The sequence below is a fragment of the Diabrotica virgifera genome, chromosome 3, assembly GCF_917563875.1.
Source record: "Diabrotica virgifera virgifera chromosome 3, PGI_DIABVI_V3a".
Taxonomy (NCBI): Eukaryota; Metazoa; Arthropoda; class Insecta; order Coleoptera; family Chrysomelidae; genus Diabrotica; species Diabrotica virgifera.
This window is the reverse complement of record NC_065445.1, coordinates 120,626,601-120,651,320: the sequence shown is the minus strand read 5'-3', so window position 1 is coordinate 120,651,320 and position 24,720 is coordinate 120,626,601. Positions and strand designations below refer to the sequence as shown.

Here is a 24,720-nt window from a genome sequence, read left to right as displayed (position 1 = left end):
ATCGGACTTTCGTAAACCTCGGGCCGATGTGACGATATTTGATACCTGAATGAATGATACTAAACCACGATATAGACCGGGCAGTATCTAATAATGACAAATAATGACAACTGTAATAAAATAATGACAAAAATCTCTTCAGAACGCTAAAGAAGGTATTTGAATCTTGATTTTGTCACTTTTTGAATTTCATAATAATCATTTTTGATCGAGTTATGAAGCCTTGAAAATGGCCATTTTCGCATTTTTCAAATTTTTAATCGCGTATAACTCGACAACAGTCAATTTTAGAGAAAAATGACAGGAGAACTTTTTTGCTCAGAATGACCCAAATTATATAAAAAAATTTTTGGAAATAAAAAAATTATTTTTGTGAATTTGTTTAAAAAAAAATGTTTAAAAAATTTTTCGACCACGGCACCGCCCGGCACCCTGTGGATATGTTATAAGGACCTCTTTTTGAGTAAGTTTGTGCAAAAAAATCGAATCGGAATAATTGCGCTAGCGGGGGCGACGATACTGCCCGGTCTAATAGGAATTGCATTTACAGTATGCGGCAAAATAAACTACTGAAATGAATATTGAAATGTTTATGATTATTTATAGTCCGTTCGCTATAACTTTTCCCATGCGGTACAATTCATTTTCAATCAAATTAAGTCAAAACAGAAAGTGAAACGTACGCCGATGTGTGTAGTATACAGGGTGAGGCAGATAAAGGGCCTATTAGAAATATCTCTAAAAATAAAGGTAAGAGAATCATGAAAATTGGAATACAGGGGTTTTGAGGTGTGAACTATTTAATGAAAATATTTTGGACTCTTTGCTACTTCCGGTTATACCGGAAGTTGATTGTAACTTCGTTTTTTTAAATGGGACACCCTGTATATTTTTACTTTTTTGGATTCTTCTTGATTTCTTCTTTCTTAAAATATAAGGTTTTATAATATTATACAGGGTAGTTTAAAAGATAATTACGTTTCCTTATTAATTTCGTAGCAACATTCACACCCGGTAGAATTGTAACAGTCTGAAATAATAAACTCTATTTATGTTCAAATGATTTTCAATATAGTCTACTATTGTTAAAAATTATTGGTATAGTTAAATTTTTCATTTTAGTATACAGGGTTGGTCGAAACTCGGAATGAGTATTTTCTGAGTTTTCTTAAATGAAACACCCTGTATTTTAGTATTGTAATGAAATGTTATTTTACGGTACTTTTTAATTTGTTAAGCATTTCCTATACCTAACTGCTTTAGTTTGTGAGTTATTGGTGATTAAAGCCAAACATTAATTGCAACACAAAATACGTGAAATTTTATTGTTGGCCGTGAAAATATTCAATCACTAATAATTTTTTTGGAAATAAATACATATTAATCTAGACTGATACTTAAAATTGCCAATAATGGTTGAGCTATCAAAATACCTACGTAGTTAAGATTGTTGGTGCGATTAACAATTAAGCACAAATTAAAGCAGTTAGGTATAGGGAATACTTAAGAAGTAAGAAAGTACCATAAAATATCATGTCATTACAATATTACAATATAGGGTGTTCCATTTAAGAAAACTCAGAAAATATTCATTCCGAGTTTCGACCCACCCTGTATACTAAAATTAAAAATTTAGCTATACTAATAATTCTTAACAATAGCAGACTATATTAAAAATCGTTTGAACATAAATACAGATTTTGATCTCAAATTACTACAATTCTACATGGTGTGAAAGTTGCTACGAAATGAATAAAAAACGTAATTATCTTTTAAACTACCCTGTATAATATTAGAAAACCTCATATTTTAAGAAAGAAGAAATCAAGGAGAATCCAAAAATGTAAAAATATACAGGGTGTCTCATTTAAAAAAACAAAGTTATAAGCAACTTCTGGTAAAACCGGAAGTACCAAATCGATGAAAATATTTTCATTACATAGATCAGTCTTCAAAACCCCTTCATTTCAATTTTCATGATTCTGTTGCCTTTAGTTCTCGAGATATTTCTAATAGGCCCTTTATCTGCCTCATCCTATATAGTATACAGTATACAAAATGTATATACACATCGACGTTCGTTTCAATTTATGTTTTGACTTAATTTGATTGAAAATGAATCGTACCGCATGGAAAAAGTTATAGCGGACGGACTATATATATCTATAAAACATGATATAGCCTTGCAAACATCATTCACGACGACGCACGTTCCCGATAAAACAGATGTTAAAGATGCCCTCTGGCCAGTGGCGGATCTACGGGGAGGGAAAATGAGAATATGTCCACCCTAACAAGGTCCAAAATTAAAGAAAAAAAAATTGTTCAAACATAAATATATTAGCTCACATGAAACCGAAACCACAGAAATACAAATTTAACCCAATAAACACGCTAGTTAGGAAAATTAAGGGAACTTTATCTTTTTTATGTCTTTTGGTTGGTTTTTCATTGGAAGTTCCCCCCTAAAGCAAATTTTCCCTCCCAAGGCAAATTTCTAGATCCGCCACTGCCTTTGGCACAAAAAAATCTTTAATTTTAGTCCTCAATTCCGAAATGGCAGACGGTGACCCCTTCAGCATTCTACATATGTACGCATCTGGTGGCGTTAGTTCTGGTGAGTGGAAGTTCCAAAAATGATCGCACAGTATTCGAAGAGACTTTTATTATTATTATTTTTTTTTTATTTATTGTTTATACATATGACCTGGCCTCTAGTGACTAATCCAGGTCGTTTTTTCCTGATGGGATTACAGATAATTTTTTTATATTTTTACATTTTTTACTAAACTACTAAATCTATTTTTATAATTTATTAACTAACTTGCCATAATCTATTATACATTTATTAAACAATATACATTTGTTAAAATATTTTTGGTACCATCAACTCCCTTCTAAGTTATAAAGACAGACTCTATTTTCAGAAGAGAGTTGGTAGTCTTTTTTTTTATTTAATGAATTATTTATTGAATTATTATTTTTATTTATTTTATATTGAATTATTATTATTATAATTGTATTCGAAGAGACTCTCTGACAGTGTGACAGGTTATCTTGACCTGCTGAAACCACTGTTGATTTTAAGCTTGGACCATTTTCGTGACCTTTTCTGTATGGCCGAAAATAGTACTCCATTATAAAAATTTTTTCTGCAAAACTGAAAACCATCCTGAAGTATAACATTAACATGATATTGACAAACGTTATAACAACGTTCAGAAACCACTCAATACGTTTCGGCACATGGCACATACAAATTTGAGGCATACGAATTTCAGTACCTGGGAGAGTACTGGAAACGTTCTGGGGAAAAGATCAAGAGGACGGTCACCAACTAGATGGTCCGACCAAATAAAAAATTCAGCTGGAATCTCATTCTGCGAAGCTCCTAGAGCAGCTGAAGATAGAGACTAATGGAGAAACATTGTTAGGAATATTGGAAGAAATCACGATCCTCAGTAATGGGGAAAGGACAAGAGAGAGAGAGAGAGAGAGAGAGAGAGAGAGAGAGAGAGAATTTCAGTACTGTTTATTTTGCCGCATACCGTATTTATTAATGTGAAATGGACATATAATGCCGCGTCCGCATTGGTAAATTTTTCGTGCGTACCAGCTGTTCGTCGCAAATATTTGCGTGCTCGAAGTAAATTGTGCTAGTGTGGACGTGTTCGTCGCATAAATCAGACGCAATAATTTTCGACGCACTCGCTCCATCGGTTATCGTTTTCGAGCGAAGATCAAATGATTTGAGCACCGCGTCCTCACTGGTAAAAATTTGCGACGCAAATTCTTGCGACGAACCATTAGTTCAAAACGCACGAAAAATTGACCAATGCGGACGCGCCATAAGGAAAGGACATGTCCCTCAACTCGCCAGGGGGAAAGACATGTAAGGAGGTACAATCACCTCTCGTATGGGATGGGGTAAATGAACCGTCGAAATCGCTCAGCACGCCAAGTCGGCGGGGTTCGGAATATGGTCGGGATATACACTGCGCGTCAGAGAAAACGGGCACCCCAAAAAATAAGCCATTTTTGATGTCTCGTATCTCCTAAACCTGTGATCCGATTTAAGTAATTTTTTAATATGTTATAGCCTTATTCTTTAACAATATCGCTGTAATAATATTGTTGCTACACGGGTCAATTTTCATTATATACCGAGTGTACGAATCAAACTGTGTTTTTTTCTTAAAGTTCGCAACACAGTGTGGAATATTCTAGCGTTTATAAAATACTGAAATTAAAACCCAACTATAGCCTCAGGTTTTCTTAACATTCTGTTTTTTATTCATTCGCTTATGTTAGATAATACAAAAGTTGGTACTTTAACAACCAGCCATGTTCTTCATCAGTACAGTATAGGGTGTTTCTAAATAAGTGCGACAAACTTTAAGGGGTAATTCTGTATTAAAAAATAATGACAGTTTGCTTGATAATCGTATGTTCGCAAATGCTTCGTTACCGAGATACGGGATGTTGAATTTTTTCTTACAAACTGATGTTTTATTTATTGCTTTAAAACGGTTGAGATATGCAAATGAAATTTGGTGGGTTTTAAGACGGAGTTATTACACATTTTTGACATACAATTAAGAATTTTATATTCACCATTGGCGTGCATACGGGTAATATGATCGGTCATATTACTCGTATGCGCGCCAATGGAAAATATAAAAATTTTAATTGCATGTCAAAAAATGCGCAATAACTATCTCTTAAAACCTACCAAATTTAATTTGCATATCTCAACGGGTTTGAGGGCAATAAATAAATCGTCAGTTTGTAAGAAAAAAATCAACATCCCGTATCTCGGAAACGAAGCATTTGCGGACATATGTTTATAAAGCAAATGGTCATTATTTTTTCATGCAGAATTACCCCTTAAGTTTGTCGCACTTATTTAGAAACACATTGTACTGATGAAGAACATGGCTAGTTGTTAAAGTACCTAACTTTTGTATTATCCAGCATAAGCGAATGAATCAAAAAACAGAATGTTAAGAGAACCTGAGGCTATAGTTGGGTTTTAAGTTCAGTATTCTAGAAATGCGATAATATTTCACAGGGTGTTGCGAACTTTAAGAAAAAAAACACGGTTTGATTCGCACACCCGGTATACAATGAAAATTTACCTGATTAGCAACAATATTACTACAACGATATTATTAAATAAAAACGCTATAACATATTAAAAAAATACTTAAATCGGACAACAGGTTTAGGAGATACGAGACATCAAAAATGACCCATTTTTTAGGGTGCCCGTTTTCTCTGACGCGCAGTGTACTTAACTCACCTATTATACCTTGTTGATTATTCTCCGTTCAGCACACCGAGAAAAGTAGTGTCATTATAGTATGTGTACTATAATTATAGTATGGTTATTCACGCGACTGGCTTCAACTACGCTTTTCAGACCGTACAAACTGTATGTATGTATGTATTAGGTCTGGATGCCGCGTATGAAAAAAAAAGTTGATTAATAGCAAGCTGAAAATTTGTTAATAGCTTAAGGGTGTCTAGTCGGATAAACTTTGATATATGGCAACACTGGAACAGGGGCAGTTTTAATTGTGGAACAGGTTAAAAATTTGGAACGGTCAGACCACGAAAACGGCACATTTATTTTGTCCGACAGAATAGACTTAAACTCTCCGAACAGAGATTAAACTCTCATGCAAAAATCAGACTGCTATTTATCACCTGTCATAATTAATGTCATTTGACATATTCTACATGTTCCACTCATTAAAACGCCCATTTGGTGATAACTAGCAGTCTGATTTTTGCATGAGAGTTTAATCTCTGTTCGGAGAGTTTAAGTCTGTTCTGTCGGACAAAATACATGTGCCGTTTTCGTGGTCTGACCGTTCCAAATTTTTAACCTGTCCCACAATTAAAACTTCCTCTGTTCCAGTGTTCCCATATATCAAAGTTTGTCCGACTAGACACCCTTAAGCTATTAACAAATTTTCAGCTTGCTATTAATCAACTTTTTTTTCATACGCGGGATCCAGACCTATATGTACAAATTGTAAACTCGAGAACTAACTGGTGCTTTAACATTTGTTTATTTTCAGACTTTGGGTTTATGTTTGAATCTTCTCCCGGAGGAAATTTGGGTTTCGAACCCGACATAAAACTAACAGACGAAATGGTTATGATAATGGGTGGGAAAATGGAAGCTGCACCTTTCAAATGGTTCTCTGATTTATGTGTCCAAGCATACCTCGCAGTACGGTAAGTACTCTTCAGCCTTGATCATTACTAGATAATATGTAAAAATAAACAATACAGCAAAGGGAATAAATGTTGTTCTGAAGCTATTTTCTTGTGGCATTTTTGCAATTAACTAGTTTTGATGGGAAATAAGCCACAATTTTACTAAAAAATGATTTTATTAACGTTTATTTCATGTCGTAATAGAATGAACTATCTTTCAATAAAGTCGTCCCAGGAACGCAACTCATAAATATTGGCAATATCATTTTAAAGTCTGCTACTTTAAAACGTTTAATATATGTCTGAATTGCCGATATAAATGAGTCAGATTAAATAAATTATTAGAAGAATTTTTTTACTAAGCAACAACATTTTTGTTTAATTCATTAATATTTTTTGTATTTTGACAACGACACCCGATTTGGGCGTCGAAACGTTAATAAAATAATTTTTTTAGTAAAAGTGTGCCTTATTTCCCAAAACTAGTTAAAGGGAATAAAGAATAACAAACAATGATATGTGGAACTTCTTCTTCTTATTGTGCCGTCTTCTAACGACGGTTGGCGATCATTTTTTTAAAGGCTTCCCTATCGTTTGCAACGAGAAATATCTGTTCAACAGTGAGGTTAGTCCAATCTCTGCTATTCCTCAGCCAAGATCTTCTTTCTTGTTCAGATTCTTCTTTCTTCCTAAGCCTTTTCTTCCCGATTCTCTTCTTTGCGTAATGACTTGTAGCAGAACGTATTTATCGTTTCGAAGTATGTGGCCCAGATACGATGTTTTTCTTAGTTTAATTGTGTTCGGTACATTCCATGTCAAATCACTCAGGCAAAAACTTTTGGATCTCCGATTTTTTTGAAACTTGGTGTATAGCTTCTACGAGACGTAAAAATAAGACATTTAAAGTCAAAAATTCTTCTTTTTCTTCTGTTTTTTCTCAAAATGTTATTTTATGCGATTTTACAGTCATTTGGTGTTTATTTGTTGTTGTTTATGTGGGTTAATATGACTGCGGACACTAAATCCATTCGCCAATTTTACTATTTTTTATTTTATTAGTCATTTTTTCGTATCTGATCCTAAAACTAATACTAATATTAATCTCTAATAAACAATTCTAATAATAAATAATTATTTTTGTATTTTTTTAATAATTTTTTATAATATATTTTTTTGTATTTTTTTTTCTAAATGATGTTCTCAGAGTTCCACAGCAAAAACTGTAACATTCTTCTTTAGCCCTCTACTTAATTCGAAAGCTTTTTACTATGGACTATCCAAGTTCGTCATTCATTTTTATCTACATATTTTTTTTATTATATTTTTTTAATTATCATATTTTTTTTCTATTATTTTTTTATACACTGGGGTGCAAAATTAACCGGACACCTTAAAAATGGGTCATTTTTGATGTCTCGAATTTCCTAAACCTGTTGTCCGATTTAAGTGATTTTTTAATATGTTATAGCCTCATTCTTTATCAATATCGCTGTAATAATATTGTGGCTAAACAGGTAAATTTTCATTGCATACCGGGTGTACCAATGAAACTGTGTTTTTTTCTTAAACTTCGCATCACTCTGTGAAATATTCTAGCATTTATAAAATACTCAAATTAAAACCCAACTATAGCCTTATCTTTTCTCAACATTCTGTTTTTGATTCATTCGCTTAAGAGGGAACATAAAAAAGTTAGGAAATTTAACAACTAGCCATGTTCTTTATCAATATAGGGTGTTTCTAAATAAGTGCGACAAACTTTAAGGAGTAATTCTACATGAAAAAATAATGACAGTTTGCTTTATAAACCTATGTCCGCAAATGCTTTATTTCTGAGATAGAGGGTGTTGAAATTTTTCCTACAAACTGACGATTTATTTATTGCTTAAAAACCAGTTGAGATATGCAAATGCAATTTGGTGGGTGTTACGACGTAGTTATTGTACATTTTTTTACATACAAGTGAGAATTCAATATTCACCATTGGCGCGCATGCGGGTAATATAAGCCCTCATATTACCCGTACGCGCGCCAATGGTGAATATTAAATTCTTACTTGTATGTCAAAAAATGTGCAATAACTACTTCTTAAAATCCACCAAATTTCATTTGCATACCTCAACCGGTTTTAAAGCAATAAATAAATCGTCAGTTTGTAAGAAAACCTTTAACACCCCCTATCTCGGAAACGAAGCATTTGCAGGCTTTATCGCTGATAAAGCAAACTGTCTTATTTTTTCATGCAGAATTACCCCTTAAAGTTTGCCAATTATTATTTAAAAACACGCTGTATTGATGAAAAACATGGCTAGTTATTAAAGTACTTAACTTTTTTATTATCCAACATAAGCAAATGAATCAAAAAACAAAATGTTGAGAAAACATGAGGCTATAGTTGGATTTTAGTTTCAGTATTTTATAAATGCTAGAATATTCCACAGGCTGATGCGAACTTTGAGAAAAAAACACAGTTTGATTGATACACCCGGTATACAATGAAAATTTAACTGATTAGCAACAATACTATTACAGCGATATTGCTAAAGAGTAAGGCTATATATTAAAAAAATTACTTAAATCGGACAACAGGTTTAGGAAATTCGAGACATCAAAAATAACCCATTTTTAAGGTGTCCGGTTAATTTTGCACCCCAGTGTATATTTTTTTATATTTTTTTTGTTTTTTTTTTCCGCCTTTTTTTATTTTTTTATTTTTTTTATTAGCATTTTATTTATTATTATCACTAGGTGTTTATTTATTTGCATTTTCTATAGGGCTTTTCATCGATTGTCATTTGTTTCGAGCTTCTGTCATATGTTGTATAATCTGTGTATAATATTAATATACACGGATTATACGACATGTGACAGAAGCTCGAAACAAATGACTGTGAATGAAAAGCCCTATTGTAAAGTATCAATGGAAAAAATCATATTTTAATAGAAAGGACTCAAAAATGTTATTATAAGAAATTATAACAAGTTATTTTGATTCACAACAAGTTTTTAATCAAATTTTAGTGTAGAAAATGTTGAAATACATTTACATTCTCCTCCATTCCCAAAATACATCATATTCGATTTGGCTGAAAATTTGCCCACAGATAGCCAAAACATAGGACTTTAAGTAGTTAAAAGGATTTGAATAGTTTTACAATATAAAAAAAGTCACATGCAATAATATCAGACTCAAAAGCATATTAGTCCAGTCGGGATAGCATTTGACCTTGCATGCCGAGCTGTCCAAAATTTTATTTTTCTAATATGTAGGGGGGTCAATCCTAGTCTAAATTTAAAATCGCGAATGAATTCCTCCGTTACCTTAACCGCCATCTTGATTTTTAAGGAAAACCGTTTTTGCTCAATATCTCCGCCGTTTTTAACTTTTCGATAAAAATGATAGAAACTGAATTATTACAATTTATTTTTAACAATTTTTGTCATGTGGTCTATATTTTCCGTTAATTGTACTTACAGTAGACACCTATATTTTTGACTATGATATTGCATGTAACTTTTTTTGTATTGTAAAATTATTATGCAAATTTTCAGCCAAATCGAATGTGATGTATTTTGGGAATGGAGGAAAGTGTAAAAGACGGCATTTTAACGTTTTCTACACTAAAATTTGATCAAAAACTTGTTTTGAATCAAAATAACTTTTTATAATGCCATATAATGATATTTTTCAGTCCCTTCTATTAAAATATTATTTTTTCCATTGATACTTTACGATAGAAAATGCAAATTTGTTTATATGTTGTAATTAAATTCCAAATCACTGTAAAATCGCTTAAAATAACATTTTGAGAAAAAAAGAAGAAGAAGAAGACAATTCGACCTTAAATGTCTTATTTTTACATTCATATATACTATACACCAATTTTCAGACAAATTGGAGATCCAAAAGTTTTTTGATCCAAAATCGAATGATCTGAAATGGAATCACCCGTTCATAAGCTTTCTGTCGAGTCCAGTTCGTCTGAACACTTCTTCGTTTGAGACTTTTGCAGTCCAAGGAACTTTCAGAATACGCCTATATAGCCACATTTCGAATGCCTTCAATTTTTTAACAGATTGTGCTTTCTGAGTCCAAGCTTCTACCCAATATAGTAGTTGCGACCAAACATAACATTCGACGAACCTCAATCTGATAGCCATACTTAATTTCGTATTTGTAAACATTGACTTGTATTTTATAAATCCTTTTCGAGCTATTTCTATTATTTCCTTTATCTCTTCATTTGATCTGACTGTGAGTTTATAATTGCTCCGAGGTATTTAACTGTCGACTCTCTCTAACGGTTTATCCTCTAATGTCAGATGTATGTTGCCAAGAGGGGTTTTTGAGATCACCATGTATTTGGTTTTATGTATATTCATTGATAGTCCCATCTTTTTGCTTTCTCTGGTAGTGCTTTCTAGAAGAATTTGTAAATCGTCTATATTCTCTGCCATTACTGCGGTATCGCCTGCAAATCTTATTTTATTAACGATGCTCCTTCCAATTCTTATACCTAATAGGGAACTTGCATAAAATTTTAAATTCGACAAAAATGGTATAAATCACAACAGAACATAATTTAGAACCTGTATCAAAAATAAAAAAGTTTTGTTTGTCTTTCGTTTGGCCCCTAAAGACGACTAAAAATTCAACTTATACCAGCCACCCCAAAACGCGTCGTGACGTCACTGGGTTGTATACTTCTTTTCATGAGCATTTTTCAGTGCGTCACAAATAATAGAAAAAAAGGTAAGTCCGTGATAATATACATTTTAGTGACATGACATTTTAGTTAAATCTGACAGTTGTCAAATTTTATTTGCAATTTGGCATAAAAACAAATAAATTCTGTTTATTGCATTTATAAAATGGTATTTCCTTTGATTTGTATAGTCTTATAAATTGTACAGATTATATTCGTAGATATATTATATAATTCGAAAATAGCGCCAAAATTCGAAAAAAATTTATTTCGATTATAGCGCCATCTATTGACATCTAGAATAAATGTTATAAATGTCACCGACGAAATGTAATCACCGACGTGCGTTTTTTTCTGTCACATGCAATTTAACGCGTTAGAAAGAAATCGAAAAACTGTGACGCACTGAAAGATCCTCATGAGAAAAAGCATATGTTTACATTCTACACCAATTGTATATATAATTTTGGATTAGACATTATAAACGTCAGTAGAAAATACAGTTATGTAACGTTACAAATGTTTTTGATCGTTTGAACTATTCATAGAAAATTTGTACTTTTACAAAATGGTTTTATTTTCAATAGTAAACCTTCTTTCCTTTCCTTCAAAAACTGTATCAAACTGCAATCTCAACAAACTGGTATATTTTATTACAGTGACATACGATAAATGTCATTAGAATATAAATATTTTTCCTTTATTCCCCGACGACGATCTGGCTAAATACCCAAGTAGGTGGAGGCCAATAAACTAAAGAAGAAGAATATACGTAAATATAACCATAAACTGAACCACATAGTCAAACTCTGTGACGTCACGGGTCGTTTGAACTATTTTAAGATAAAGAAGACTTTAAATTTGTACTTCTAAGTTATTATGAGTTTTTGAAGCGTGAAATTTTGGATATCTCATTTTTATACAAAACTGAACATTATTATGTAATAAAAAAAATGTGCAAGTTCCCTATTGTGGCGACAGCACGCATCTCTGTCTGAGTTAAGGGGGGGGGCTATGGTTTAAAATTAACATTTCAAGCACATTTTTGTGTTTTTTTTTGAAACTATTGTAGAATTATTTTATTTTTAAATTCAATAATTATATTCAGTGCAATTCAAAGAATATTAAAAAAAATTGAAGTCAAAATATTGAAAAATAAGCCAGCCAACGCGGTGGCAAATTTTTACAGACACCTAAAAAACTGATTTTGTGGTGGACATCATAACTCGTCATTAGATCATGCGAAACAAAAAATTTAAAAAGATTTTATTAGCCTATGATTTTCTCGAGGTAATGCTGTCGAGTTTTTGTAGTTTTAACAATTTTTGAGTTTTTGTCAACACTCAGAAGTCAAAACATCGAAATTTCTTGTAAAAAAGGGTGAAAATCAACATATTTATTATTGTTAAACAAATAATAAGCATAAAACAAAAAATATCTCGACAGCGTTACCTTACGAAATGTCTAAAGAAAATCTATGCAAAATTTCAGGTCGATCGGTCAAGTAGTTTTTGTTAACATTTTCAAACCATACCCCCCTCCCCCTTAAGTGACGAACTATCCAAGAGAACGGACGGTTATTTCAATGCATATTCCAATTACGATTTTTTTTCGATGGTTCTTTATTTTTTTTAACCTAATATTTTTTTTAACCTACCCTAATAATTGATTATAATATTCTTATTTTTTAGACCGCATACTGAAGCAATCATATCACTCGTCTCCTTAATGCTAGACACGGGCCTTCCGTGTTTCAGAGGCCAAACTATTAAGTTGCTTCGAGGTCGTTTCAGTCCGGGAGTTAACGATAAAGAGGCTGCAAATTATATGCTGCAGATAATCAGGAACAGCTTCTTGAATTTCAGGACTCGTACATATGACATGATACAGTATTATCAGAACCAAATTCCGTATTAGATAAATATTGTGAACTTGTATTGAAGACTGTATTGTAGTTAAATTCAAATATTATGAAAGAAGGGTAAATTGTATACATTTGAGATTATTTTATCATTTTATGGATCTTGAAAAAATCTAATAATAAGGTTTTGACAATTATTCTCTACGAAATTTCAACATCCGTGACTAAGGTGGCTAAGGATTATAACCTCGCTTCATATTCTTGCCTTTTTGTATTATATTTGTTTTTTATAACAAAATGAGGGCAGCATTTACATAGATCCAAATTTAAATTAATATTTTCTAAATAAAATTTTCCTAAATTTACCCTTTTATTCATAAATAATCATTTTATAACACGTTACACCAGACGGATTTACTGTACTTTGTACATAATCAATTTCATCAAAACAATCAGCGTTGATAATGAAAAGAATAAGTAAATTTACGGATTATATTTTTATATTATTTATATCTTTTAGTGATGGCATTTCTTCCTTTTTCCGTCAACCTACTATTTCCTCCTCATTTATCCACGGAGAAAATTAATGATCGAAAAAGCCAATTATTGGTTATAATTTGTTGTGTACAATTACTAAACGCTTATTAATTATTAAAGAAACTTCTTCTTCTGACAATTACTGGGACACACCAACTTTTTCAAAGATAAGTAGCCCACTAAATACAGAAAACAGAAAATTTACAGATCAACATTCAAACGGGTTATCATATATGGTGCTGAAAGCTGATTTGATAAAAAATGATTGATTTATCAAGGCACAAAGGTATGATGTTGATGTGGGGACATCTAGAAAGGAAAGGACCAGAAATAAGTTATCAAAGAAATCACGTAGTGCAGCGGTTCTCAATATATTTGAGTCATGTACCACCAAATACTTTTTATTATTTTTGGTACCACCTAACTGAAATACCTGTCTAGCTAGGCGACCTAATTAACTATAATGATGGTGCTGATTTTGGCTGTTTTTGCGTTTTGTGTACCACCTCAAATAATGATATGTACCACCAGTGATACATGATGGACCACAGATTGAGAAACGATGACCTAATGGAAACCAGTAATAGTAAAACCAAGAAGAAAACTCGAAAAAAGATTGGAGGACCGAATAATTGAGTTAATTGGGAAGTTTGTATTCAAAGGTTGGAGAGACGAATGCAAACACAAAAAATTGGAAGAAAATTATAGAAGATGCCACATAATATAATTTAGAACCAAAGAAGATTAATACGAACTGATTTCCTTCGACAAATGAATTGGAGTAGGCTGAAGAAGACGCCAATAAGTGCCACATGAAATCTTGTATTTTCTGGATAAAAATGATGAAAAATAAACCATTCAAAATTTTGACATATTTTTGTAACACAATATAAAGGTAAATCAGGATAAGATTTTGCCAATTAATAACTATAGAATAAACGATCTAAAAAACGGAATATCAGACGAAATATGACAAGTGAGTGCATATCAACTTTACTAATACGAACTAAGTAATCAAGAACCATTGAGTACAATGGAACAAACAAATGGCAGAGAAGGAAAAAGGGAGATAGAATTATTAAAGACAAGAAGAAAATAAATAAAATTTACAATTTAAATAATATAATTTTCGGAAAAAAGAAAATTGTGGCTTATTGCCAGTAGAAATAGTAAATTGTATTAGATACCACAAGAAAATAGCTTCAGAACAAAATAATTGAAAGGGTATAACACAATATCCTCAACATTAATATATGCCAATGAAACATGGCTAAACAATACAAGAAATATATTAAATGAAGAAAAGGAAAAGATGAAAAGATAGATAAACTCGATCTAGATATAGGAAAAAGGAAAAATATGTTAACAGATGAAATAATTTTCGCAACACTGAAAGAACTATAAGAAATGAATAGAAGAAAAATAAAAATAAGAACTGTACCTACGATGTTCCTAAATGGTATAAGCAGTTTCGAGAAAGGAAAACTATGGAACCAGGTGTTCCATTTAAGAAAACTCAGAAAATACTCATTCAAGTTCAATCTTTATACCAAAATGAAATATTTCGCTATTAACCCTTAAACGCCCAAGGGTGGGTAAAAAATGTCCACCTAATGCGTATTCCCTGGTAACATATTTATTACGTGTTTAAATTTTTTTTTAAAAATTATTTATTGTTAAAAAGACAGCCCTTTATCGAATGTTAATTTGGTTCTACCGATATTTTTGAAAATAAAAGTAGCATCTTGAGTTAAATATGGGTGGGCATAAAAAGTACACTCTTGGTAAAACTTGTTACTAAAGGTTTCTATATAATTTCTCGTTGGTATAATTACATAATCTACATAATTATCTGCCATTGAGGAGGTTATGGAGGTATGTTAATTTTGATGTACATTGTAATTTTGTTGTAAGGTTTGTAAATTGTTTATATTAATATTTTAGAAGATGCTGCGTTTATTAAGCATAAGATTCTTAAGTTTAATCCATTTTCAACAACTCTCAATAAATATATTAGCTATGTTCGAGGTGGACATTTTTTACCCACCCTTGGGCGTACATGGAACCTAAAAAAGGTTGGGCGTTTAAGGGTTAATAATTCTGAAAAATAGTAGACTATATAAAAAAGGTTTAGACATACATTTATTACATATAATTAATAGAAAACCGTAGTTATCTTTTTAACTGCCTCTTACATAATTACAAAACCGATAACATTGAGAAAAGTCCAAAACCTTTGAGTGTTAATTTTCATATTATAACACAAAATACAATCGTTGAAGAAATCATTTACATTTCTGATACCGTTCCATGCACGATGCTGTGTTGCCTAGTTGTATCATTGGATTAATTGGATCTCGTGCAAATTTAAAGAATTGTAGGCAGAAAACATCAAATGATTAGTGCGGCCAAAACACTACAAATATAAAACGATTGATGACGCATTCATATTTAGTATTATATTTTGGGGGAAAATTTTGAAACAGGAAGAAACTAGAAAAGGAAGTTAGTTTATTCAGCGATTATGAGATATTGTTTATTATGAGCCATATTGTGTTAATGTTCGTTGTTCTTATCAGGTAAATCTATGTTAGGGACCTACATATTTCGATACATATAAATTTTTGTAAAAGTTAGTATCGTCTTCCCTTTTAAGGATGTATTATATTAGATGACAAATTAATTTATGTCAATTTTTCTTTGGAAGTTGTGTAAGATTACAAATGATATTAGGACTGTGATAGGATTAGTAAAGTACATGCAGTAAAAAGTCTGGTTGTAAGGTAGCGATTATATTTTTGTGCGATAAAAAGAGATTCTTTCTATTTTTAAAACTTCGTTGTAAGTAGATAGTCAATATATGTGGTGTTAGTTGAAATTTATATAGGTATTCGCATATTTGGGATTCGGTATTAACTGTGCTAAAAGGGTTTATGATACATTTTTGATGTTTCAACACGAAATCTACAAATAATGAATCATACAAAAATTGGGCTTGGACTGTCAATTGGTGGGACAAATTTTTCATAAATGGTGTTAAAAATTAAATGAAACAAATTTTTCATAAATGGTGTTAAAAATGAAATCATTCCTCTTAAGGAATTTAAAGTTACAATAAAATTTTCTCATATTTAGCTGGTAAATTTTGGGATTTCAGTTTTTGTTTAATTTTGTTAACATCAGTTTTGTGTATTCTAGATTTTTATATTAACCAAATATAAACTTTAAGTTTAATGTATAACTCACTAAAAGATACACAGTCAAAACTATTAGCATTTCAAGTAAAGTTTTCATTTGACTCTTTTTAATATGAGCTACCCCATTTGAAACGTGGGTAGCTCCTTTGTTTATACAGTGATGTGCGCGCTAATAGCCGGCAAAATATCGCAAAAGATGGAAAACATATTAAGTTGTGAGATAAAAAGAAATGAAACTAGTGGAGGTGGGAGATTTAGCGATGAAAACCTATAAACATACATTCTATTTATTGTTTCCCAATTTTAGACGTATCAGAGAAGTATGTCAACTAAAACTGTCACTGTCACTGTGGCAGTTGCCAAACTCGTCCGAAAAGGTTGAAAACAATAAGTAGAATTAAAATTTATAGGTTTTTATCGCTAAATTTCCCACCTCCACTAGTTTCATTTCTTTTTATCTAACAACTTAATGTGTTTTCCATCTTTTGCGTTATTTTGCCGTTTATTAGCGCGCTCATCACTGTAGATCTGAGACCTACAGTTTAACATCGACTCCGAACGACTAAGTTAAAGTTAAAGACTAGAATGATTATGACTTCATGGTTTGCCAAGACTTTCGAAGCAGTGATCTGGGCAATAGATTTTGACTTTGTAGTGGAAACCAAACCTACATCATTCGACACCAAAGGCGGATATACTCACCTATAAGCAGAGGCGTGCGGTCCATGGAAGCGGGGGAAGCACCGCTTCCCTATACTTCCATATAAGAAAATACATATATTATTAATTAATATTTAATTATCAACAATTTTTCTCTAATCTAAGTAGCGCATCTCAATATCGCCGTTTGTCATGCATTTGTCCCGTTCAAAAATTGGTCAGGGTTTAATACCCTCACCCACTAGTCATGTTCCATTCACGCGAATTTTGATACCCCTGGAAGCGATCGTCCGAGCGCCTTCCGATTCCGAAAACGAGATGCGGAGACTGTTACTGCATAACGCTGCACGTTTTAATCCGCTGCACGGATAATCTGCACCCGGATAATCGGGTTTCTACTGTAGTAGAATACATTATCTCAGTTTAGATCCATAATGAAAAAATTGTCCAAAAAGCAGATATAGGTAATTCTATTGTAGGATATCAGATTTAAGAAAGTAGTTAATATATTTATGTGTACTTATTTGCGGTAATTCACTGGTATATGCATTAATCCAATGGCAAAACACACAATTTTTTAGAAATGACAAACATATAAATAAAGAAATTTCGTTATCATTACTCACCGAGCTTATCTAAAATACTTTATTTTGCATTTTTTTTACATTATTTATTTACACTAATTTAGCAGCAGTTAATTAAGATTTTTAATCTATATACACTCAAATTTCGACAAAAATTTCTTTATCTTTTTATTGACACTTATATTGATGTAGAGAGTATTATCTTTTTAACAGTTTTTGTATAGGTAAGTTTAAAAATTCAATTACAGCAAACGTCATTTATTTGCGCCAAATTAATGTATGATAATGTATATCGACGGTTGAAAGGCAAAAGTTACCAAACGCCAATTTGGCGATATTGACATATATCACTGAAATCAGAAAATTTTTCTGCGTCGATTGGTTGTATCCTCATGCGGCTACAATGAAGTTTTTGTCGCTTGGTTACTTAAAATAATTGACATTTTTAACAATTTTCGGCGACCAAGCGACTAGAATTTTGTAAATTTAAGAACAACTTTCATTTGGTACCTCTTCCATTTTAATCATTTACAGTTAGTAAGTTTTTATTAGATTGTATTTTAAATGTTTGGGCGCGTAGTGATTTTTTACAAACAATATCTAGAGTTTTTAAAATGCTTAAGAAATTTTACCCTACCCGAAAATTTTGTTTTTGTCATTTATTACTTTTTTTCGCACATTAATTGAATACCATTTTTGTTTAGTTGATTATATCGAGATGTAACTTTCTTAAAAAAGATCAATAGTTCCTTCTTTCTACCGAAAATAGGTCGAAGTTGTCGCTTGGTAATAATTTACCTGCCGTTTTTTTATGTTTTTGTTGCTTAGATATAATATTATATTTCTTTAAAAAGGAAATTTTAAAAGAAATTTTATCATTATTGCACGTAACCTGTTCCGCCGTTTAGATGGGCTCCAAATCATAGTTTGATTTGTAGTTAGTAACAGAATACCGGTCAGTGTGCTTCGAAATTGTGGAATAGCTAAATATAATGGAGAGTAGAAAACGAATACATAACATCCTAAACCTAGCTCTAGCAAGAGCAGGGGCATCTACCAAAGATTTACCTGCGGTAAGTCCCCATATTTATAATATTTTAGTGTTTCTTATACCATATTAGTGTTTGGTGTTACTAACTTCTTCTTCTTCTGTAAGTGCCGTCTCCTAATCGGATGTTGGATATCATCATCACTATCTTTACTCTATCTACCACTGCTCTGAATAGTTCTATAGAACTGCTTTTAAACCAGTCCCTTAAATTATTCAACCATGTCACTGCCTTCTTCCTATACTCCCTCCGCCTCTTATATTTCCCTGTATTATCAGTCTTAGCATTTCATATCGCTGTCTCCTCATTGCGTGCCCCAGAAATTGTAACTTTCTTATTTTTAATGTGTTTATTATTTCGGATTCTTTAACCAATTCTCGCAATACTTCCGTGTTCGTTTTCTTCTGTGTCCATGCTATTCCAAGCATCCTTCTGTAACACCACATTTCAAATAACTGTAGCTTATTTATGTGTTCTTGTTTTAATGTCCAGCTTTCAAGTCCATATTGCAGTATCTACATAAGCTAAAGTCTTTGTAGCAGATAACTGTTTTCATTTTTACAAACGCTTTACTGTTATATAAATAGGTCACTTGTACTTAATAGAAATATCTTAACATTTGCAAGTGTAGCAGTATGCCAAGAAATCAGTAAATATTTCAAATAAGAAATTTATGCATTTCACTGATCATGCATGTCGTATAGATAAAGACGACACGATTCAAAGTAAGATTTGTTATTAATATGATAATTACTGTATATTATATTTTTTAGTTTTCTAGTTCAACCATTTTACCTGTTACAAAACATGAATGATTTTCGGATAGGTCATATTTCTGAAAATACATTCAAAAATTTATCGGGTTTAGTCAATTTTACCAGTTCCGGTAATAAAAATTAGTCGCTTTCAGTATTTTTTTCCAGTTGAAGGTAAAAAAATATAGTCGGTTGGTAACTTTTTCCTGGTTGCGATTTAGCAGAAAATATTACTAACCGACACTATTTCATAAAGTATTAAAAAAATAGATAGTCTACAAAGGGTAGTTTATAAAGTATCTAAACTGCATTTAAAGTTCGTTGGAATTATGACAATAAAACCACTTGATCATGTTTTATGAATTTTTTTCCAAATTTTCAAACTTTAAACCGCTCTAGTGTAAAGTTAGCCAAATGTCGCTTGGTCATTTTTGCCTTTCAGCCGTCGATATAATGAGTTAGGTACTTACTATTACTTAATAAGCGACCGAGATAGGCGACAGATAGGCGAGACCGATTGTAGTCTGTACACGTCTTCTCTACATGCAATTAAATCCAGGGTCGTTCTGTAGCTCGCGACCGAGACAAGCGACAAACGACTGTCGCTTGTCTGTGTCTCCTCGGTCTCCTACAAGAGCAGTAGTGAAGTCGGTCGCTGCGCGACACTTTTGTTGTGGCACCGATTTGTACATGTTTTTTTATTAAAAATAATAACTTCCGAAATAAAATTTACTGGTCATCATCAGGCAACCTCTTCCGTCCACTGCTGGACATAGTTCTCTCCCATTATTCGCCACTCTCCACGGTTCTGTGCGTCTTGTTGCCGTTTCTTGGACATTCGTTTAATGTCGTCCATCCAGCGTGTTGGTGGTCGTCCTCTGCTGCGTTTTCCTTCTCTTGGGCGCCAGTCAGTTAGTTTTCTGGTCCATCTTGAGTCTTTTAGTCTCGCTACGTGACCTGCCCAATTCCATTTCAGCTTGGCTATACGTTCAACATCAGTGATATCTGCTCTTTTGCTTAGGTCTTGGTTCCTTATTTTGTCACGCCGAGAATCGATCTTTCCATGCGTCTTGGTGTCACTCGCATTTTTAGTGCTGTTCTTTTTGTGAGCGTGAGAGTTTCTGCTCCGTATGTAATAATGGGAAGAATGCATTGGTCAAATATCTTCTGTTTTATAGCTATCGGGATGTTGCTCTTGAATATGCCTCTTAGTACCCATATGCCGCCCAAGCAAGTGTTATTCGTCGTTGAAATTCACAGGTCAGATTATCCTCGCTTATTCTGATTTCATGACCGAAATATAAATATGCACTTTTCTGTCAATTCGATCACTTGATTTTGGATGTTAAGGAGTTCGCTAGCAACTAAATTTGGCCTTACTTCATTTTTTTACCTATTGTTGAAGATACGTTTTCTAATTCTTGTAGCACCCAGATCTTCGGTAATAAATACTATATCGTCAGCAAAGCGCAGATGATTGAGCATTTCCCCATCTCTTTTATTCCTCTATTTCTCACTTTAGCATTTTAAAGACGTATTCGAGTACCGCTATAAATAATTTGGTATAATTCACCTCGCTTGATATGAATTTCTCTGGTGGTATCATGTAGTTTTACACGCATTGTGGCGTTTTGGTACAATGTTTGTACTAACTTTGTAAACCAGTAGTCTATTCTACTATTGTTAAAAGCAGTTATAATGCTGTCTAATTCCACGGTGTCGAAGGCTTTGTGAATGTCTACGAAGATAAGCACCAGTGATCTTTTATATTCTATCGATTTTTCTATTTGAAGTTTTTACTGTTTGTAGGTGATCGTTTGTCGTTTATTCCGAATTTTGAGAGGAAGCCAGCTTGTTCTCGGGGTTGGTAGAAATCCAACTTTTTTTCTAGTCTTGTAATTATTCGGGTAAAAATTTACTGGTGAGGAAGACAAATTGCTAATGGAGTTGGTGGCTAAGATCACGGCGGCGGCGCCATTTGATCCTCAAAAGGAATCTTACAAGGATGTTATCGTCCTGGAAAACGTAAAATCTTTTACAATTTTACAAAAAATTTATGCGCCTTCTAGTCCATTCTTTCACGGTTTTTGCTCTAAATTTTAAAGAACCGCTTGGATTGACATGAAATTTGGCATACGTATAGCTTACATGTCAAAGAAAAAAAGTGATATTGTGCCGATGTGTGCTTTTGCCCTGGGGGTGACTTTCACCCCCTCTTGGGGGTGAAAAAATATATGTCCAAAATAAGTCCGGAAATGGGTAAACTGACTAATTTTAAGTAAATTTTGTTCTATAGAGCTTTTTCGCCAAGTCAACACTTTTCGAGTTATTTGCGAGTGAATATGTTCATTTTTCAACAAAATAACCACATTTTTAGACGGTTTTTCGCAAATAACTCAAAAAGTAAGTAATTTGTCGAAAAAAATGTTCTTAGCAAAAATATAGCCTATAAAAAAGTAAAAAAAATGGTGTACGCCTTAGGTCTCTGGATCTTGTAGAACCAGAGTTATAGCCAATGAAAAATAGATTCATATTCACCAAATTTCAGATAGAATATTTCGACGTAAAATATCCAAAAAATTAAGCACTTCTTGGGAAAAACCCATAATAACTTTTTTAAAGTGCTTAAAAAAATCTTTAATTCTGTTTTTACAAAAAGATTCTAGCTTTAAATTTAAGCAAGTTACGCTCAAAATAAAGTTGGTCCCTTTTGTTTTTACAAAAAAAAAATCGGGAAGACCACCCCCCTAATTAGCAACTTAAATGAAATTAATCGTTACCGCTCCACAAATTATTTTACTTATGTTGTGTTTATATGATCTGTAAGTTTCATCGATTTAAAGTGCTTATTTTTGAAAAAATTTGGTTTCAAAATAAAATTTTTAAAAATTTTAATTTTGAAAAATATGCTTTTCTTCAAAATAACTTAAAAACTGTTAGAGATACCAAAAATCTCGGAAAACAAAAAAAATTAGATTTGCTTTTCTGAATATCATGTATTTTTTGTTTTTCTGTTAGACAAAAATTGATTGAGATTTGGTGTTTCTAAATTTGCATACATTCGTGATCAGTGACTAGTTCAACCCCTTTTAACTACAGCCCTTTCAATAATAAGGACTTTGAACCGATGAAACTTACAGATCATATAAAAAATATATACACGAGTCAAAAAACTTGTGAAGTCGTAACGATTAAGTTCATTTAAGATACTAATTAGGGGGTGATTTTCTCGATTTTTTTACCAAAACCAAAAGGGACTAACTTTATTTTGAGCGTAACTTGTTTAATTTTGATGCTAGAATTTTTTTTATAAAACAAAAATGAAGCTTTTTTTAAACACTTTAAATAAGTTGTAATGAGGTTTCCCCGAAATGTGCTTCATTTTTGGTTAATTCAAGTTAAAGTATTCCATTTGGAATTGACGAATATAAACCTATTTTTCATTAGCTATAACTCTGCTTCTACTAGGTGTAAAGACGTGATATATACACCATTTTTTTAAATTTCTTACAGGCTATATTTTTGCTAAGAATGTTTTTTCGACAAAATACTTACTATTTGAGTTATTTGCGAAAAACCGTCTAAAAGCGTGGTTATTATGTTGAAAAAATGAACATATTCACTGCCAAATAACTCGAAAAGTATTGACTTAGTGAAAAAACTCTATAGAACAAAAGTTACTTAAAATTAGCCAGTTTATCGATTTCCTGACTTTCTTTGGACGAATATTTTTTCACCCCCAAGAGGAGGTGAAAACCACCCCCAGGGCAAAAGCACATATCGGCACAATATCACTTTTTTTCCTTGACTTGTTAGCTATGTGTATGCCAAATTTCATGTCAATCCAAGCGGTTCTTTAAAATTTAGAGGTTTTGCAATATTTTACCGTTAAAGAACGGACTATTCATCTTTATCTTTTAAAAAATCTGTTATGTAATTACAATATTTTCTATATCAGAACACCTGTTCTTACACTGAGCTCGTTTTCTGAAGGTCTAACAGTATTTTTGCGTAGCCAGCCAGATAATGGCATGTATAAGAAATAATTTTTTAAAACAAAAACTGTTAAAAACAAAGAATTTCTTTTTACAAAGAAAGTATGTATACGAATTCAGTCAATCAATTTGATTTCGAATTATACAACTTTTCAATTGTTGTTCGTTTACAGCTTTTTAATACATCTAGAAATATTTTAAATTGTAAAAATAATTTAAATTTTTAAATATTAGATAATATACTTTTGCTTTCCTAATCTTAATGTTCCATATTTTTGTATTATACTTACCTAATTGATGTACATTTTATTGATTTTTCTCATGTGCGTTATATGTAAATATAAATAATTTATTATTGTTAAATTGGGTTTTATTTAATTACTTTCAGTAAATTTATGCAATATAAAGTTATAATCATAATCAATGAAAAAATGATAAACTTTGAGAGCCACTCGAGGGCAAATCCAGACTAAGGAAATAATCAGGAATATTGATAAAAAACTCTCAGACATTTTGATGAACCTCAGTAAACGAGAGATAAAACAGTCTCTGAAATGGTGACTGGGCATTGCTGTTTAAGAAAACACCTATACAAACTTGGTAAGGTGCATGAACCATGGTGTAGAAAATGCGAAATGGAAGAAGATATTGTCATACAGATCCTATATCATTTCAATGCGCTAAGCTAAGTGATATGAGGCAGGAATTTACTGGTCACCTGAGAGGTGAAGCAGTAGATGTCCTAAAACTACCAATAAGGAAACTGTTGGCCTTCGTTGAGACCACACAGGACTTATTAGGATTAATAGAAGAACAAGGTTGTAACGGTCCCAATGCATATGTTTTTATCGTCGTATAAATAAATTAGACGTATGGTATTGCGTAATTCTTTTTCCCATATTACGATGTATTTTTCGTTGACCGTTCAAGTATCAAGTTGGGAATTTGTTTATCTTCGGCGAATTATCAAAAAAATTTAATGATTTTTCGAGACTAAAGTCTGAGTTTTTGTTGATAAGAGGTACTCATTAAGATCAAATTACTGCATCTGGTGATGTGCGATTATTGCACTTCTGTGGAAATCAGGAGAGCCTTAGCTGATGTGGCTCTTTGATTTGGATTCGTCAAAAGAAGATTTACGAGTTTAG

At 32.2% G+C, this 24,720-nt stretch overlaps 1 protein-coding gene across 2 annotated transcripts in view; it reads left to right on the top strand.

Annotated features, from left to right (window-relative positions):
• LOC114343580 (phosphatidylinositol 4-kinase alpha) overlaps positions 1-23,935 on the top strand; it is a 218,426-nt gene extending 194,491 nt beyond the window's left edge. For both annotated transcript variants that reach the window (XM_050645477.1, XM_050645476.1), the window contains 2 exons: positions 6,087-6,246; positions 12,626-23,935. In XM_050645477.1, the coding sequence (XP_050501434.1) occupies positions 6,087-6,246; positions 12,626-12,851 (386 nt within the window). In that variant the 3' untranslated portion in view covers positions 12,852-23,935. The remainder of the gene's footprint in view (positions 1-6,086; positions 6,247-12,625) is intronic.
• The last annotated feature ends 785 nt before the right edge of the window (positions 23,936-24,720 follow it).